At 42.6% G+C, this 18,532-nt stretch overlaps 1 protein-coding gene across 4 annotated transcripts in view; it reads right to left on the bottom strand.

Moving 5' to 3' along the window:
• The window catches only part of zswim8 (zinc finger, SWIM-type containing 8), a 194,740-nt gene that overhangs the window by 98,700 nt on the left and 77,508 nt on the right, over positions 1-18,532 (bottom strand). For all 4 annotated transcript variants that reach the window (XM_041176604.1, XM_041176603.1, XM_041176602.1 and 1 more), the window contains one exon: positions 17,324-17,418. In XM_041176604.1, the coding sequence (XP_041032538.1) occupies positions 17,324-17,418 (95 nt within the window). The remainder of the gene's footprint in view (positions 1-17,323; positions 17,419-18,532) is intronic.

The raw sequence follows: 18,532 nt of genomic DNA, 5'->3' as shown, positions 1-18,532 counted from the left end.
AATAAAAAATCTGGAATTAAAAGTCTAATGATGACCACTAAACCATTTTTGATCATCATTAAAAAAACCACCTGGGTCACTAATGTCCTTTAGAGAAGGAAATCTGCCAGCCTTACCTGGTCTGACATACAATGCGACTCCAGACCCACAGCAATGTGGTTGATTCTTAACTGCCCTCTGAAATGGTCTAGCAAGCCACTCAGTTCATGGGCAATGGGGAATGGGCAATGGGGAATGGTGGCCTTGTCATGAAAGAATAAAAGAAAGAAAAGGTCACTGGCAGTGATAGTAGAAGCAGCTGGAGTTGAAGAATTAAGAGGATCACACCAAACGAACAAGCGAGACGGACTGCACTAATGCAGATAAAACCTGTTCTTCAATTTTCAATCTGCTACAAAATCGATTTGCAAAGTGCTCTGGGAAATTAACTGGAGACAGAGAAAGTATTTAAAGGATAAGCTGTCCATTTATATCAAAGATTAATGTGGTTTGATTGCAGTTAGTAGGCGGTGGCATTTAATGTTAAACCGTGAACTCTAACCCAATGCTATAGCCTGCATGAAACGACAACCACAGCAGAAAAAGCCATTTGATATGCTTTGCCTTTAAATCTAATTTCAGATTCTTTAATAGAATTAAGTTCAAGGTCTATTATTTTGTAGAAAGATATGCACCAGCACATATTTTGCACGCTCTGGTTCCAGAACATTATGTCCCAAGATTGAATGCCAAATCTGGAAAGTCGCACAGTGCCCACTGCGAAATCAAGGCTGAGGAGAAAGAGAAAGTAGGTGGTTCGACCCAGAGAGAATCGGTAAAACCATGGACTGGTCGCAACACCAAAGAAACATGTGTAGCTGCCGCACTGGTCATTTTGCTGGTTGCAAAATAACAGATCCAAAATATGGCAGTGATTAAAATGGGAAAATAATGCTACCCAGATCACAAAACAACTACACAAGGCATCCAAATTGTAGTACTAAGATAAAAGCCAAAAAACTGCGGATGCTGGAAATCCAAAACAAAAACAAAAATATCTGGAAAAACTTAGCAGGTCTGACAGCATCTGTGGAGAGGAAGACAGTTAACGTTTCAAGTCTGCATGACTCTTCAGATTTAAAGGGAAGTAGAAATGTGGGGAAATTTATATTGTTCAAGGAGGGTGGAGCAGGTGAAGCTGGATAGAAGGCCAGCAACAAGTGGCGGCAAAGGAGAGATTGCAAAAGATGTCATAAACAAAAGGTCGAAGGGGTGTTGATGGTGGTGGTACGGACTAAAGGAGGTGCTGATGGTGACATTAAGAGTAGAAACCAGGATGTGATAGTGGCTGGACCAATGTAAGCACTCTGGAAAGAACAACACACAGATGGGCCCTAGTGGAGGTTGGGTTGGGGGAGGGGACGGTGGTGGGAAAAAAGATGGAAAATAGGCTAAAAGCTGGGGATTAAACAATGAATAAAAATGGAAATAAATTTTAAAATAATGATAAAAATGAGTGGAAAAAATAAAAAATAAAAATAAGTATTGAAAAAAGGAATCAAGAAGCGGGTGAGGATGGAGGAGAGAGTTCACGATCTAAAATTGTTGAAACTCAATATTCAGTCCGGAAGGCTGTAAAGTGCCTAGTCGGAAGATGAGGTGCTGTTCCTCCAGTTTGCGTTAATCTTCACTGGAACAATGCAGCAGGCCAAGGACGGACATGTGGGCATGAGAGCAGGGTGGAGTGTTGAAATGGCAAGCAACAGGGAGGTCTGGGTCATGCTTGCAGTCAGACTGAAGTTGTTCCGCAAAGTGGTCACCCAATCTCCGTTTGGTCTCTCCAATGTAGAGGAAACCGCATTGGGAGCAGCGAATGCAGCAGACTAAACTGAGGAAAATGCAAGTGAAGCTTCACTTGAAAGGAGTGATTGGGCCCTTGGGCAGTGAGGAGAGGGGAAGTAAAGGGGCAGGTGTTGCACCTTCTGCGGTTGCATGGGAAGGTGCTGTGGGAGGGGGTTGAGGTGTTGGGGGTGATGGAAGAGTGGACCAGGGTGCCCTGGAGGGAATAGTCCCTATGGAATGCTGCCAGGTCAGGGTGAAGGGAAGATGTGTTTGGTGGTGGCATCATGCTGGAGTTGGCAAAAATAGCAGAGGATGATGGGGTGATAAGTGAGGACAAGGGGGACCCTATCATGGTTCTGGGAGGGAGGAGAAGGCGTGAGGGCGGATGTGCGGGAGATGGGCCAGACACGGTCGAGGGCCCTGTCAACCACCGTGGGTGGAAAATCTTAGTTAAGGAAGAAGGAGGACATGTCAGAGGAACTGTTTTGGAAAGTGGCATCATTAGAACAGATGCAACGGAGGCGAAGAAACTGAGAGAATGGGATGGAGTCCTTACAGGAAGCAAGGTGTGAGGAGCTGTAGTCGAGGTAGCTGTGGGAGTCGTTAGGCTTGTAATGGATATTGGTGGACAGTCAATCATCAGAAATTGAGACAGAGAGGTCAAGGAAGGGAAGGGAAATGTCAGAGATGGACCATGTGAAAATGATGGAGGGGTGGAGATTGGAAAGAAAATTAATAAATTTTTCCTAGTCCTGACGAGAGCATGAAGCAGCACCGAAGTAATCATCGATGTACCGGAGAAAGAGTTGTGAGAGGGGGCCGGAGTAGGACTGGATCAAGGAATGTTCCACATACCCCATAAAGAGACAGGCATAGCTGGGGCCCATGCGGGTGCCCATAGCCACACCTTTTATTTGGAGAAAGTGAGAGGAGTTGAAGGAGAAATTGTTCAGTGTGAGAACAAGTTCAGCCAGACGGAGGAGAGTAGTGGTGGATGGGGATTGTTCAGGCCTCTGTTCGAGGAAGAAGCTAAGGGCCCTCAGACCATCCCAATGGGGGATGGAGGTGTAGAGGGATTAGACATCCATGGTGAAGAGGAGGCGGTTGGGGCCAGAGAACTGGAAATTGTTGATCTGACGTAGGGCATCAGAGGAATCGTGGATGTCGGTGGGAAGGACTGGACAAGGGGAGAGAGAACGGAGTCGAGAAAGGAAGAAATAAGTAAGTGAGTTTTCCGCCTGTTCCTGCCCCATGGAACTCATTTCTTCCTATCTTGACTCCGTTCTCTCTCCCCTTGTCCAGTCCCTTCCCACCTACATCCATAGGGACTGTTCCATCCAGGACACCCTGGTCCACTCCTCCATCACCTCAACCCCCTCCCACAGCACCTTCCCATGCAATCACAGAAGGTGCAATACCTGCCCCTTTACTTCCCCCTCCTCACCGTCCAAGGGCCCAAACACTCCTTTCAAGTGATTGCACTTCCCTCAATTTAGTCTACTGCATTCACTGCTCCCAATGGGGTCTCCTCTACAATGGAGAGACCAAACGCAGGCTGGGTGACCGCTTTGCAGAACATCTTCAGTCTGTCCGCAAGCATGATCCAGACCTCCCTGTCGCTTGCCATTTCAACACCCCACCCTGCTCTCATGCCCACATGTCTGTCCTTGGCCTGCTGCATTGTTCCAGTAAAGCTCAACGCAAACTGGAGGAACAGCACCTCATCTTCCGATTAGCACTTTACAGCCTTCCGGACTGAATATTGAGTTCAACAACTTCAGACCATGAACTCTCTCCTCCATCCTCACCCCCTTTCCAATCCCCTTTTTTCAATATTCATTTTTATTTTTTTCCCACTTATTTTTATTATTTTAAAAAAATTTATTTCCATTTTTATTCATTGTTTTATCCCCAGCTTTTAGCCTATTTTCGATATTTTTTCCCACCAATGTTCCCTCTCTCACCCCAGCCCCACCCCACCGCCACCAGGGCCATCTGTCACTTGCTCATGTTGTTCTTTCCAGAGTGCTTACCCTAGTCCGGCTATTATCATATTCTGCTTTCTACCCTTAATGTCACCATCAACACCTCCTTTAGTCACTACCACCACCATTAACACCCCTTTGACCTTTTGTTTATGACATCTTTTGCAATTTCTCCTTTGCCTCCACCTATCGCCGGCCTTCTATCCAGCTTCACCTCCTCCACCCACCTTAAACAGTATAAATTTCACCACATTTCTACATCCCTTTAGCTCTGAGTCATATGGACTCGAAACATTAACTCTGTCTTTCTGTCCACAGATGATGTCAGACTTGCTGAATTTTTCTTGCATTTTTTGTTTTTGTTTCATGATCTGGGGGACATGAGTTCAAATCTCATCACGGCAGCTGGTGGAATTTAGATTCAATTTTAAAAATCTGGAATATAAAACCGATCTCAGTGGTGGTGACCATGAAACTATCGCTGATTGTTATAAAAACCTTTCTGATTTGCTAATGTCCTATCATGAAGGAATCTGCCATCCTTACCTGGTCTGGCCTACAAGTGACTCCAAATCCACAGCAATGTGATTGATTCTTTAATAGCCCTCTGAAATGGCACTCAGTTCAAGGGCAGTTAGGGATGGGTAACAAACGCTGGCCTTGCCAGCGACACCCACATCCCATGAACGAATAATGAAAACACATGCCTCACATGACCCTAATACTTCGTTATTAAAGAAACGCTAATGGAATGTTATCATTTATTGCAAGGGGAGTTGAATACAAAAGTAGGGAGGTTATGCTTCAGTTATACAGAGCAGTAGTGAGACCACATCTGGAGTACTGTGTACAGTATTGGTCACCTTATTTAAGGAAGAATGTAAATGCTTTGGAATCAGTTCAGAGAAGGTTTACCAGACTAATACCTGGAATGGGCGGGTTGTCTTATGAGGAACGGTTGGACAGACTGGGCTTGTATCCACTGGAGTTTAGAAGAGTAAGAGGCAACTTGATTGAAACATGTAAGATCCTGAGGGGTATGGACAGGATGTTTCCTCTTGTGGAAGAATCTAGATCTGGGGTCACTGTTTAAAAATAAGAGGTCACCCATTTAAAATGGAGATAAGGCAAAATATTTTTCCTGAGGGTCTTAAGTCCTTGGAACTCTCTTCCTGAAAAGGCAGTGGAAGCAGAGCCTTTGAATATTTTTAAGGCAGAGGTGGGTAGATTCTTGATAAGCAAGGGGGTGATAGGTTATTGGGGGTAGGCAGGATGCAGATTTGAGATTACTATCAGATCAGCCATGATCATATTGAATGGCGGGGCAGGCTTGAGGGGCCGAGTGGCCTACTCCTGCTCCTTGTTGGTATGTAGTATTACCCTATTGCGTGACCCACATATTTGTGCTCTAGTTAATGGAAGGCTTTCCATCTGAATACAACATTCTTGATGCAAACTTTGGATTGTGAGGAAAAGAATCTTTGGCTGCTGCAATTTAACTTCACACTAAAGACCTGCATCATGACCTTATGTTACAACACACCAAGTCTAAAAGAATGTTCTCTCTACACTGTAGCTATTTATCTGAAGAAACCATCGTTGACAAAGTTCTGGAGGTTGTTTTCTTCATTTTTGTGAAGGCCTGCAACAATGTGCAGTTTAAAGATAGACTGACATTCTTTCTCCAGTCCACACTTCAGCATTGCAAATATAATTTCTCACAGCAATTTAACAATGTACAATATGAGAGCTATGAAAAATGCTTATTGCCAGTTGCAATTGAGTGGGCTACTGTAGGAATGAAATATTACTGTGTTGAGTTAAAGGATCAACAGAATGTATTAATACATCGTAAACCATGAACTATGGCCTGCTTGCAACTCCCATGCATACTAAGTCTTGACCTCAACTATGCCATCAGAAAGGGTCTTGGCAGGAGGTAGGTGAGTCCCCACACAGGCAAATTTACCACGTGCTGACTACACCAAAAACAAAACATAATGTGACCGATTTCAGCCTGTGGGCAGGACGCACTGCAGACACGGTGCATTGTTAGTGAGCCTGTCATGACCTCATGACGTCTCAAAACACTTTACAGCCAATGAAGTACTTTCAGTGTTGCAATGTCAGAAACATGGCAGCCAATTTGTGCACAGCAAGCTCCCACAAACAGCAACGTGATAATAACCAGATAATCTGTTTTAGTGATGTTGATTGAGGGATAAATATTGCCCAGGAAACCAGGAAAAACTCCCCTTCTCCTCTTTGAAATAGTGCCATGGGATCTTTAACTCCAACCTGAGAAGGCAAACAAGACCTTGGTTTACCATTTCATATGAAAGACAGCACCTCCGGCAGTGCAGCACCCTCTCAGTACTGCACTGGCAAGTCATTCTAGCTTTTTGTACTCAAGTCTCTAGAGTGGGACTTGAGTCCACAACCTCTGACACAGGGGCAAGCGAACCAGAGCTGGAGAGAGTGAATGCTGAAGGTGGTGGAAGGGGTGCCAATCAAGCGGATGGTGTCAAGTTCCTTGAGTGTTGTCGGAGCTGCACTCATCCAGAGAAGTGGAGAACAGTCCATCACACTCCTGACGATATTTGTAGATGGGAGAGGGGATTTGGGGAGTCTGGAGGGGAGTTACTTGCTGAGAATTCACAGCCTCTGACCTCCCCTTGCACCCACAGTATTTATGAGACTCAGTCAAGATTAGTTCCTGGTCAATGGGGAGCCTCAGGATATTGATGGTGAGGGATTCATCACATTGCGATAGAACTAGAGTCAAATATAGGCCAGATCAAGAAAGAACATCAAGTTCTTTCCTTCAAAAAGAACATTAGTGAACCATTTGGCTATTTATGACAATCCAACAGCTTCATGGTCACATTTACTGGCACCAACTTTCTATTACCAGATTCTTTTTCATTGTTTAATTGGATTCAATTAAACAATCTTCCATGGTGGTCTTTGAACATCAGTCATCTGAATTATCAGTCCAGACTCTGGATTACCATTTCTGTAACATAACCACTGCATTACCATTACTATGATATATGCAGCCTTGGTTTATTTTACATTTTAATTTGATCAATGCATAGTAATTTACAATAAACAAATAGAGATTATAGATTTTAAAACACTTGTGCTAAATATAGAACAAAAAGTGAATCCGAAATTGGAAGTGAGAGAAATTTTTTGACGTAACATTTACCTGTGAAGAGATACCCCAGGTTATGCACCAGTATGATGATTTAACAAGCTGAAAATACCTCTTGTGGGAAGCAGCCTCCCTATACAGTCAGCTTGCAGGACAGCCAATGAGGAATATTTAAAGACTCTTTGCTGAAATACTTTGGCAGAATTGTACATCAAAAGAAACTGCAATTGAGGCAGAATAAGGTGTCAGTTGCTCTTTGAATTCATGATAACTGTGGAACATAGGAACAGGAGTAGGCCATTCCTGGTTGATCTGTAAGCTACCTCCATCTACCTGCCTTTTCCTTTATCCCTCTTAAAACCTTTGGTTAACAAAACATCTATCAATCTCAGATATGAAATTAATAATTGATATAATATCAATTGTCATTTGTGAAAGTAAGTGTTTCAGGCTCCTACCAACCTGCATGTTTAGTAGCTAATTTCAGTTCAGAAATATCTGGCTCTAAGTTTTTAAGACTATGGCCTTAGTCCTTGACTCCCCAACAGCAGAAATAGTTCCCTCTACCAATTCTAACAGTTCTCCTTAATATCTTGAAAGCTTTGATCAAATCACCCCTTAACATTATAAATTCCAGGAAACACAACCTTAATTTGTGCAAACTCTCCTCCAAGACTCTGGTAAATCTCCACTGCACTCCATTTAATCTGTATACTAGCACTGAGGAGACAGTGGCGTAGTGGTAATGTTGCTGGACTAGTAACCCAGGGGACATGGGTTCAAATCCCACTGCAGCAGCAGGTGGAATTTAAATTCAGTTAATACATCTTGAATATAAAGCTGTGACCAGTGATGGTGACCATGAAACCAGCATCAATTGTTGAAAAAAAAACACTATCTGGTTCACTAATGCCCTTTAGGGATGGGCAACAAATGCTGGCCTTGCCAGCGATGCCCACATCCCATGAAAGAAAAATTATATAAATCACCTTTGACCATCCAACATCATTCTTTGATTCAAGAGACAACAAGCTTCTAAACGTGGAACAACATTGCTTGAGGCAAACTCTTCAAATCATATACACTACTTCATAGGACAGCCGACTTTCACTAACCGATTACTTGATCACTTGTAAAATTTGGCTCAACTGCTAAATTATATCTATAAACGTTGCTTCCAATAATTCTGGTGTATTAATGCTTGGGGAAACCACAATAGTCTTGAAAACAAGCCATCGCTCCAGACACTGTGGGCCATGCTTGAAATTTGCACAAACAATTTTAAATCTTCTGAAGGAAAGATTAATTACTGTTAAGTTTAGAAATATTTTGCTTCCAAATTTCCTTCATAAACAGCCCAGTTATCTATAAAATTAATCTTACTTTGTTGAATGGGCAGAGGATTTTCCACTCGAAATTCACCTCACATCACCTTGCAATGACAGACAGACAGACAATCTGAACAGGGGTCTCAGAATCTGGGTAGGGGTCTCCCTTAGGTTAGCCCTGTGATCTTGCCTAGCTTACCTACATTGGCTCCCAGTCTGGCATCGACTCAATTTTAAAATTCTCATCCCTCTTTTCAAATCCCTCCATGCCTCACACTGACTCATCTCTGTAAACCCGTCCAGCCCTAGATTCCTCTGGGATCTCTGCAATCCTCAAATTCTGGCCTCTCGCACATCCTGACTTTAAATTTGTTCCACTATTAGCGGATGTGCCTTCAACAATCTAGGCCACAAGCTCTGGAATTCTCTCTCTAAACCTCTCTACCATGTTGTCTTCCTTTAAGAAACTCCATAAACCTACCTCTCTGGCCAAGTCTTTAGCTACCTGATATTTCCTTTTGTGGCTCAGTGTCAAATTCCATTAATAGACAATTCTATGAAGTGCCTTGGGACATCTTATTACATTAAAGATGCTATATAAATGCATGTTGCTGCTATGGTGGATATTGAACAGTTGTTGGAAGAATTTAGAAGGTTACAAAATTATCCAAGGAGCAAGGCGGGAAAACCCTGTACATTTCATGTTGTTCTCAGGATACAGCAAATGTTTTACCTATCCTTAGTTGCCCTCTAATTGGCCAAAGGGTCTATTACAGGCATCTAGTCTGCAGGCTACCACTGATCAGACACTTGCCCCCTTAAAAGAACAGGTTAAGCTACATACAACTCTATTTCAACTGAACATGCACAATGCATTCCTCATTATAATGCTCCTTTCTTTATAAATGTACCTCAATAAAACGTTCCATCAGCATGGATACCAGAGATCCACTGTTGATAATAAATAAGACCTTATCCACATTTTGAAAATGCTCCAAACAGGCAAGTCAGCGGCAATTGGGGAACTGACAACTCCAAATGCAGTTACTGTTTAGTGATTGGAAAATGGACATTACAGCATGTCATCTGCACTGTCTGCTTAAACCCAGTGCCTGAACACTGTAATGTTAATTTCCCAATCCAAGAATCGCAGGATACTGTAACCATTACTTTTCAATGATGGTTAAAAATCAGCTAATCAGAAGTTGTTGATTGAAATACAGCACCTGCAGTAAAGGGATTACTATGTGAACATCAGCAGATTGTGAACTGAATTTGTAAAGATCACACTTCAGTGCACACAAAGACTATATTTCCCCTGAAGACGCTTCATATGAATGTGCCTGGGAAAAAGAAACCCATTTGTTTGATCTGTACTCTCGTAGGAACAGGTGGCCATTCAGCCCCTCGAGCCTGTTCCACCATTCAATCAGCTCATGATTGATATACAACCTAGCTCCATTTACCCACCTTGGTTCCAAACCCCTCAATACTCTTGCCCCACAAAATCTATTAATCTCAGTTTTGATATTTGCATACGACCTCCAGTCTCAACAACATTTTGAGGGGGTCGGTGGGGGAGGGGGAGTTCCAGATTTCCATTTCCCTTCATGTGAGGAACTGCTTCCCAATATTCCACCCCTCCCCAACCGCACAACTCCCCCCAAACAGCTGAGCTTTAGTTGTTTTAAGGTTCTGGACTCTCCCCACCATGGAAGATCCTTCCTCTATCTACCCTATCAAACCCTTTAATTGTCCTCAACACCTCAATGGAATCATGCTTTAATCTTCAAGGGTTTACAAGTCTAATCTATCCAACCTGTCCTTGTAATTTAACTCTTTTAGCCCCGGTGTCGTTCTGATGATTCTACGTTGCACCCCTCCCTCCAAAGCCAATATATTTTACCCAAGATGCAGTGCCTGGAGCAGAGTGAGGTACTCACGATGGGCCCTGCTGGATCTATAGCAAGTCTAAAACTATTAAATTGAGTAACAATAGTTTCCACACCACCGGAGTGCAGCCAGCAGTGCATTCAAATGGGATAATCTGCAAACCTGCGGACATCGACAACACTGCATAAGCAGTAAAGGTATTAGTTTCCATCGGAATGCAGCTACCAATGTAAAGTGTAAGCCAAGAGCAGGGCTGACGCAATTAGATTCTGGGTCTCCACACTAACAATAGAGCCCATTATTGCTGTAGGGGATGGCTCAAAGACTTGGGAGTGCAAAAGACCAAAGAAAAATAAACAGTTGCCCATCCCAGAACAGAATCATGTGCAAACAAAAATGGGCAGGTCATAAGAGATAACTGCAGGACAAGCTCAGGAGATTCCACAGCTCCAGTCGATGTTGTGTACCAGGGTGCTGGCACAGTTTTAGTACTGAGTATCACAAAAATGTAATTGGTATATTTACAGTACTCCTTACTTTTGATGCATTGAAATAAATTATATGAAGAAGAAAGGGGGGAAACAAAAGGATTTATTGTTAGGGTGAGATGAAGTAAGGTGGAGGGGGAGGGTGCACGTGACAGGCATGAACACCAGCATAGACCTGTCAGGCTGAATGGCCTGTTTCTGGGCTGTAAGTACAATGTATCTTCCTCTCCCACAAATAGGATTCAACATCAAAAGAACCATTAATATTCTGTTACTTAAAAGGGAAAAAAATCTAAAGAATTCCAAACGCCGCTGTGGATTTTTTAAATTAATATTCTTTCACAGGATGTGGGTGTCGCTGGCTGGGCCAGCATTGATTGCCCTTCCCTAATTGCCCTCGGGAAGATGTTGCTCAGCCACCTTCCTAAACCGCTGCAGTCCGTGTGGTGTAGGTACATCCACAGTGCTGTTAGAGAAGGAGTTCCAGGATTTTGACCCAGCGACAGTGAAGGAACGGCCGACATATTTCCGAGTCAGGATTGGGTGTGCTTTCAAGGTAAGACCTTTGCAGCTGGTTGTGTTCCCATGCAGCTGCTGCATTTCTTCTTCCAGGTGGTAGAGGTCACAGGTTTGGAAGTTGCTGCCAAAGGAAACCTCAGAACATAATCTAGTCTGATACCCAGTGCAGCTCTGAGGGAGTGAATGACAATTAAACCAAGGCACTGCGTCTGCCTGCCGAGCTGAACATAGGAGCTCTCACAGGACTGTTTAATCAGAGAGTAGCACCCAGTGCCCTGGCCAACATTCACCCCTCTGCCAATACCACCAAGAGCAAACAATTCAATTTGAACCTATCCATTGTTTCTTGCAATCTTCTTTTACACAAACGGGCTGCTGTATTTACCAAGTAATTACATCGACTGCACTACAAAAGGAACGCATTGATTTTAAAGCACTTATGATGACCATGGGGTCTGATACGGTGATATATAAATGCAAGTTTTACAGACTGTCATAAGGCAATGCCCTTTTATTTTTGACTATCTGACTTTTCAACTTTCAACTGATTGGGAATTTTGCAAGTTGAAGTGGGAGAGAGCAAACTGCTTAAAAATGCAAGTCCACGTTCCAAGGCGAAGGTGAAAAAGAGACAAATCACCTTCAGGGGTGTGTGAAGAGAGAGAGGCAATTCCTATAATTCAGAGACCCATCAAAACTCATTACTGGCTGAGGAAGAGACATTAAAATACAAAGTGCTGGATATTGAAGCAATGGCTGCCACAGACAGACCCTTGGAAATACACAATGGGTGAAGTAAAACAGGTCAGGCTGACAGCCAATGCAGAGAGATTGCAATGTGCCTTTCAACACAGGAAACAGGCTAGGGGCTGCTGCCCTTTCCCTCTCTCTCTCTCTTTTGGAATAATTATATTACCCGGTTCAGAACTACTACCAGAAATCTACCAGCACATTGAGATCTTGTAACATTTCAACATCTTCTACATCTGACTGCATCCAGCTAATCTAAAGCGTTTAAAGATTTACACTTCAAGAACAAGCAAAGGGTACTTAATGGAATATAAAAGCAAAATGCTGCGGATACTGGAAATCTGAAACAAAAACAGAAAATGCTGGAAAAACTCAGCAGGTCTGACAGCATCTGTGCAGAGAGAAACAGAGTTAACGTTTCGAGTCCGTATGCCTCTTCTTCAGAGCTGAAGAGAAGTAGAAATGTGATGAAATTTATACTGTTTAAGGGGTGGAGCAGGTGAAGCTGGATAGAAGTTAAGCGATAGGTGGGGACAAAGGAGAGATTGACAAAGATGTCATGAACTAAAGGACAAAGGGAGTACTTAACCACATATTCTTTGAACTTTTTTTCCATTGGTCTCTAACTTCCCTTATTTCAGATACCTTTGTGAGTGTCACTGCCTTTTTATTATTTTTCCCTTGGGCTTCGCGGTTAATACATTTGCTCTTTCTCTGGCTCAAGAAAACCTTGTCTGATTGGCTCCTTATTGCTCATTGTGTAAATAGTTAAATGCATTTGGATTTGGAAGAGGCATCTCCTCGTGAAACAAAAACTTAAACCTTTTGTAATGACTGTTTGGTAAATAATTTCTTAGTTATGGGGATCATGTGGCTGTATAGACCAATCAGCCCTAAGCACGGGGAATCTTTGGGGCAGATTTTTTTAGCCTTGGTCTGGGAACAAGTATGTCCTCTCCTCTGAAGTCTGTTAATAACGTTTCCTGTTTCTTACAAGAAACCAGTCCTGCACTCTCCAAGTTTATTATACCTTTGTTGTGACCAATCAAGGAGGTTGAATAGACAGGAGTCATTTCACTCCTTCTCACCTGATCACAAGATGACATACACAAGTTTAATATCTGTACAAAACATGGTCATGGTGAACATATTTAAAAAGAAGAAATCCAAACATAGGGAAAAGTTTCAAATCCAGTCAAGCATCCAGCACTTTAACTTATTCTTAGTCTCACCCCATTGAGAAATTCTTTTGTTAAATAAACCACCACAATAAAGTAGCTATACAAGGCCAAACATTCTTCAGGCACTAACATGATTAGCAAATGTTTTATCCAAACAAATCTTTATTGCGCTGCATTATTTCTTCTCGTTCTACAAGCAACCATGCCAAGCAGACAATGCTAGAGTTGGGCCAAAAAGTCACCACAAACCACACATTCAAAACTTGTATCCAATAGTGGGAAATCTCAAAACTTTGACAGACCCCTCCTTTCACAAATGCTTTTTCCAATGTTCACCCATTTATTATACTGCTCTACAAACCATGTAGGTAATTTTTTTCCAGGTTTCTCCTATTGCTATACTCCAGCCAAATCAATGGTCACAATATGCACAGTTCAGGCCAGGACTGGGCTCAGCTTTGAAAGCTCCACAGTCAGGCAGTTTGCCGACTCTTATCAGCTGGTCACACATATGGTGACTTAAGCGCCAAGGTACTAGAGGGTAGTCAGTGCCAATGGAACCATCCTGCTTATGACACATGAAGCAGAGGGGAGACACAATTCATTTACACCAAACTTTGGAATTAGGTTGATTTATAATGGTTAGTTTTTTTTTTAAAGAAAGATTGCCTCAATATATGTCACCTTCACTAAAGGCTGATCACCAATGCTGTACGACATACCAATGCATCTATCGCTTAAAAAAGGTAAGTAACTTAGTTCCCATGCTTGAACTCTAGTTGGCCACTTTCAGTCACATTATTAACCAGAAACTGCAATAGGTGCACTCAGATCTGCTTGCACCACAGAGGATACAAACCAAGAGAACATTCCTAATCTTCAGCCCCTGTCACTTATTCAGTTCCTGAAGGCTTGTTGGGACTCCTTGAAGTTTTGGATGTAGTCTGAGAAATCACAAACAATGAGCCAAGACTACTTTAGCTCCGTAATGTGGAGCACTGCGCAGCACTAGATGGAAATTCAGCAACTCTTCTCTACAACCTCCATCAGAAATTGAGCATCACTTTGCTGGAAGCCGTAGGTTTTGAGGAATGCACAAGAGACTCCGGAGGGGGAGCTTTTAAAGCAGGGACCAATTCATATGCTAAAAATAAAGCTCCATATAAAATGGCCAACTTCATGAACAGTAGCACAAGACAAATTGTTTGCAGAGGCAGATTACTGGCAAAATAGGCAGGATTTGGTTTCAAGCTCACCACAAGACTGGTCAGCAAAACAAGGTTATCTTTCGACCAGTTAACAGAATGCAAGCAGACGTATTACTCAGAGGGATGAAGGTAGAGTGAGGTAGAGGACAGGGCTAAAAAAAAATCAAAAAGCGAATCAAAAGTAGCCCATCTCGTAGGATTTCAGGTGGACCATGATAGGGAACTGCCCCACCTTGAGGAAAGCAAGCCAGCCCTGTACCTATCAAGCCAACTGAACAACAGGAAATTGTAATGGCTGTCAGAGGCACAGAGAGAGGAGTGGCCTGGGTGCAGATGGGTGCACAGTGAGGCTTCATGGCAAATGTCGGAAGAACTGCAGGCAGGCCTCAGTCAAACCTTTACAGATTGAAAATGATCTGACACACACAGCACGGAATGGAAACCAGCCACACAAAAACAATGGAAGGTTCCAAACCCAGCACCACAGTTACTGTGTCACTTCAGCTCTGAGCACTGTGTCATCAATTCTTAGTGAGAAATAGTCTGCAATAAACTAGTACATCCCAGTTTATGCAACTTTGCTAGTGCTTTGCAAATGTAAAGTAGTTTAAACTATCCCCTTTGTGTGTGTCTGACCAGAAGCAATTACACAATGGCCCAACGGAAATTCCTTTTCTAAACATTTCCTCCAGCAAATAGCACTTCTGTTGAAATGAATCCTATACTTCAAGCCCTTTATGCACTAGCGTAGCCTAGTATAACAGTCACTGGAAGCTGGAAGTCTAACTTCACTCTCTCTAGCCCTGCCTGTTAAGAAAAGGAAAAACACAAGAAAGGATGGAGAGAGAGAGAGAAAGGATCACATGTTTACAGCATTATTGGCATTTTCATGGGCTTCCAAAGTACTTCAAACCCAATTAACCATTTTTGAAGTGTTGTCACAGTTGTTGGACAAATACAGTGGCCAATCTGCACCAAGCAAGGGCCCACAAACACAAGGGGCTAAGTGACCAGTTTTGTTGTTATTAGGAAGATTAATGTTGGCTGGGCCAGTCCACTGATCTTATTCAAATAACGTGCCACGGGTTGTTTTAGCTCCACCTGAAAGGGCTTCAGTTTAATGTCTCATTGAAAAGATGGCACCTCTGACTATAATACAGTGAAATTTTACCTAGTGAGCTCTATAAACTATTGCATTGTATGTTTGAAACTTTTGAAGCCTTGATTCATATCTGTTAAGCAACAAGTGGAGTGCTGGTATATGTCAGCTAACAGTTCCCATAGAGTGCAGCACTCCCTCACCATTCCTGCGTTGGGGCTTGAACCCAGTACCTCCCGACTCAGAGATGACAGTGCACTCATCGCTCATTGGTTAAAGACTGGCAATGACCCAGCATAACTGTGGGGTCTCAGCTTTGACTCTAGCCAGCAAGTGCTTGAGCTCTCTCAGCCAAGGCAAGTGAGCAAAACACTGATGGGAATTGTGTTTCTGTATCAAATACATAAACTCCACTTGTTTGGATTTCTTAGTAGCTTAGCTTGGAAGCAGACAAATGTAGTTATAGATTTCTGCAAGTGACTGACTGACTCCTCAAAAAATTATGTATTAACAAAATAAAATAAAAGATTAAAGATATGAATTTCACTTTGGGTTAGATATTCCAGGAATAGAATTGTTCACTCATTGGAATTACAGAATCAAGTGCTCTTAGAATACAGCTTTAATCTTCATTACACATCCTTCACACAAGAATAGTGCTCATGCCATGTGTCTACCCAGCTCCAATATCTCCTCATCCTCGTCTCTTTATTTAACCAATTTTAAAATGTTGCCGTGTCTTGTACTTCGATCACCAGACCCCAGTAATCCTGTTTTCTGGGTACAGTTTGGCAAAGTTGTCCCAAAGACTGTCTAAGAGAGAAAACCTTCAGCTAAAGTATATTCCGGTCGCTGAATCCATTGTGAAAAATGCAGCAATGGAGAAAATTGCAAAGAGATACATATCGGGCCTGGGAACCGCTTTCAAAACCTATGGAAACTGTTAGCTGACATGTACCAGCACTCTCTACTTGTTGCTTAATAGATATGAATCAAGGCTCCGAAAGTTTCAAACATACAGTGCAATAGTTTATAGAGCTCACTAGGCAAAATTTCACTGTATTATAGTCAAAGCGGAAGCTTTGTGTTCAAGCTTCCAATCTGTACAGAGAAAGAAAATATGTGCAAATTTTGGTTGGATAGAATTCACCAATAGATTGTTACTCTGCATTCCACACTTGGTGTAGAACCAGTGGACGTGTCGTGGCAAGTCCAGAGCTGGCTGCCACGATAACAGCTACCACTCACCAATGGCCAGATAGATAAAAATGCCATTAAATGGCCATGTGCCAGTCATGGTTACAATAGTCCGTGCATGCAGAATAAATGCTGCTGAGCAGTCAGCCCCTCCTTCTCCCTGACACCCACTGAACTCCCAATCGAACACTGACAACCAAAAGTTAAGGGAAAACTCAAGTTAAAAAGCCATGCAAGACAACTGATAAATAAGAAGTTGCTCTTACTCTAGAATCATGGAAATCTACTCACTGAAGGAGGCCATTCAGCCCATTTTGTCTGTGTCAGCCAAAAGAAGTTATCCCATTTCCCAGTTAGCAATTTCTTTAAATTTATGCCCACTGGTTATTAAAATCTCTGGTCCTTCCTATCCACTCCATCTAGACTCCTAAAAATTTTATACGACTCAGTTAAACTCCTCTCAGCCCTAAAGAAAACTCCATCCAATCTTTCCTCAATGAGTAGGATTCTCCAGACCTTGCAACTTGCTTGTCTCCTCTGAGTTGCAGTCTAGTGTGGTCTTACTAACTCATCATAGTTAGCTACCTTCCAAAATCTTTAAATGTTTGTTAAGCAGGGGTGGCCCATTACAAGATAAGACCTTTCACAAGAGAACTGTACAAGAGATTGGGGTTTTTGTTTTAAATCAACAGCTTACCTATCTGCAGTGGATCCTTGACTGCCCGTACTCTGAACAGTTGCTCCCCTCTTTGGAATTCATCAGCACTGCCATTAGCCAGACATGAGTATAATCTGAGGATGAGATGAGAGACATATCGTTAAATCACAACAACTGAGAAATTGGAAAAGTAAAGAATTGATCGGAAATAAATAACACAGAATTTGCAGTACAGAAACAGACCATTTGGCAAAACGGGGTCCAGACCAGTGTTTACAGTGTTTAGACTCCATGAGTCACATCCCAACCTGCTTTATCTAATGCTACCAGCATAACCTTCTATTTCTTTCTCCCTCATGTACTTAATCTAGTTTCCCCTTAAATATATCCAGGCTGTTCGCCCAACTACCCCATGTGGTAGAAGGCTCCACAATCTCACCGCGCTGTGGGTAAAGCAGGTGCCACTGAATTCCTTAATGGATTTATTAGTGATGATCTTAGATTTACGGCCCCCAGTTTTGGGCTTCCCCACAAGCGGGAACACCTTCTCTATATTACACTCTGTGCGTTCAGTGCCTGTGTCTCAGAAAGTTGCCCATTCAAAAGGAACGTATTCTAAAAATTTCCATCACCATCTTTGAAGTTTAAATTGGTTGGGGAAAAAGGCATTTCTCCGATCAGATGCACTTTCTAAGCTGTGGAATGACCTGCGTAACATCCCAAGCCACAGTCCAGGCAAGAAAGCAGCTGAGCAGCAGCAGTAAACCCAAACTTCAACAAGGATAATGAGCCCACCCTACAGGACCACCAAACTGGGGCAGATTCCTCCCAACGCAGGAGCAACCAAACCTCAAAACCCAATGCATTAATAATTTCCTCCCACAAATTCCAAGCAGGCAAATAGTAACATGCAGCTGTGCATAACCACCCGAAGAATATGGATTGGCAGGAGGGATTTTTTCATTCTTGACTACCGAACGTTGCTGGACATTTGGGATACAGATTAGATTAACAGAGCACAGTTTCTCCAGCACCTGAGCACGTACATGAAAAAGTCATGACGTGGAATAGTCATGTGATATCGTGTTGCCATGGCAAATAAAACCTCAGGCCTAGCATCAGTTCATGTCAACTTAAAGCTACAATGAAACTTGCCACTAACCCTCATGGAACAACAACGCCTGCAAAATCCATGGGAATGGATGAAAAGGAATTCAGGAGGGTGACACCATTGCTTAAGAACCAAGA

This window comes from Carcharodon carcharias, chromosome 28 (assembly GCF_017639515.1).
Source record: "Carcharodon carcharias isolate sCarCar2 chromosome 28, sCarCar2.pri, whole genome shotgun sequence".
In the NCBI taxonomy this organism is placed as follows: domain Eukaryota; kingdom Metazoa; phylum Chordata; class Chondrichthyes; order Lamniformes; family Lamnidae; genus Carcharodon; species Carcharodon carcharias.
Note: the sequence above shows the minus strand (reverse complement) of the source record. Positions and strands in the feature narration are given on the sequence as shown.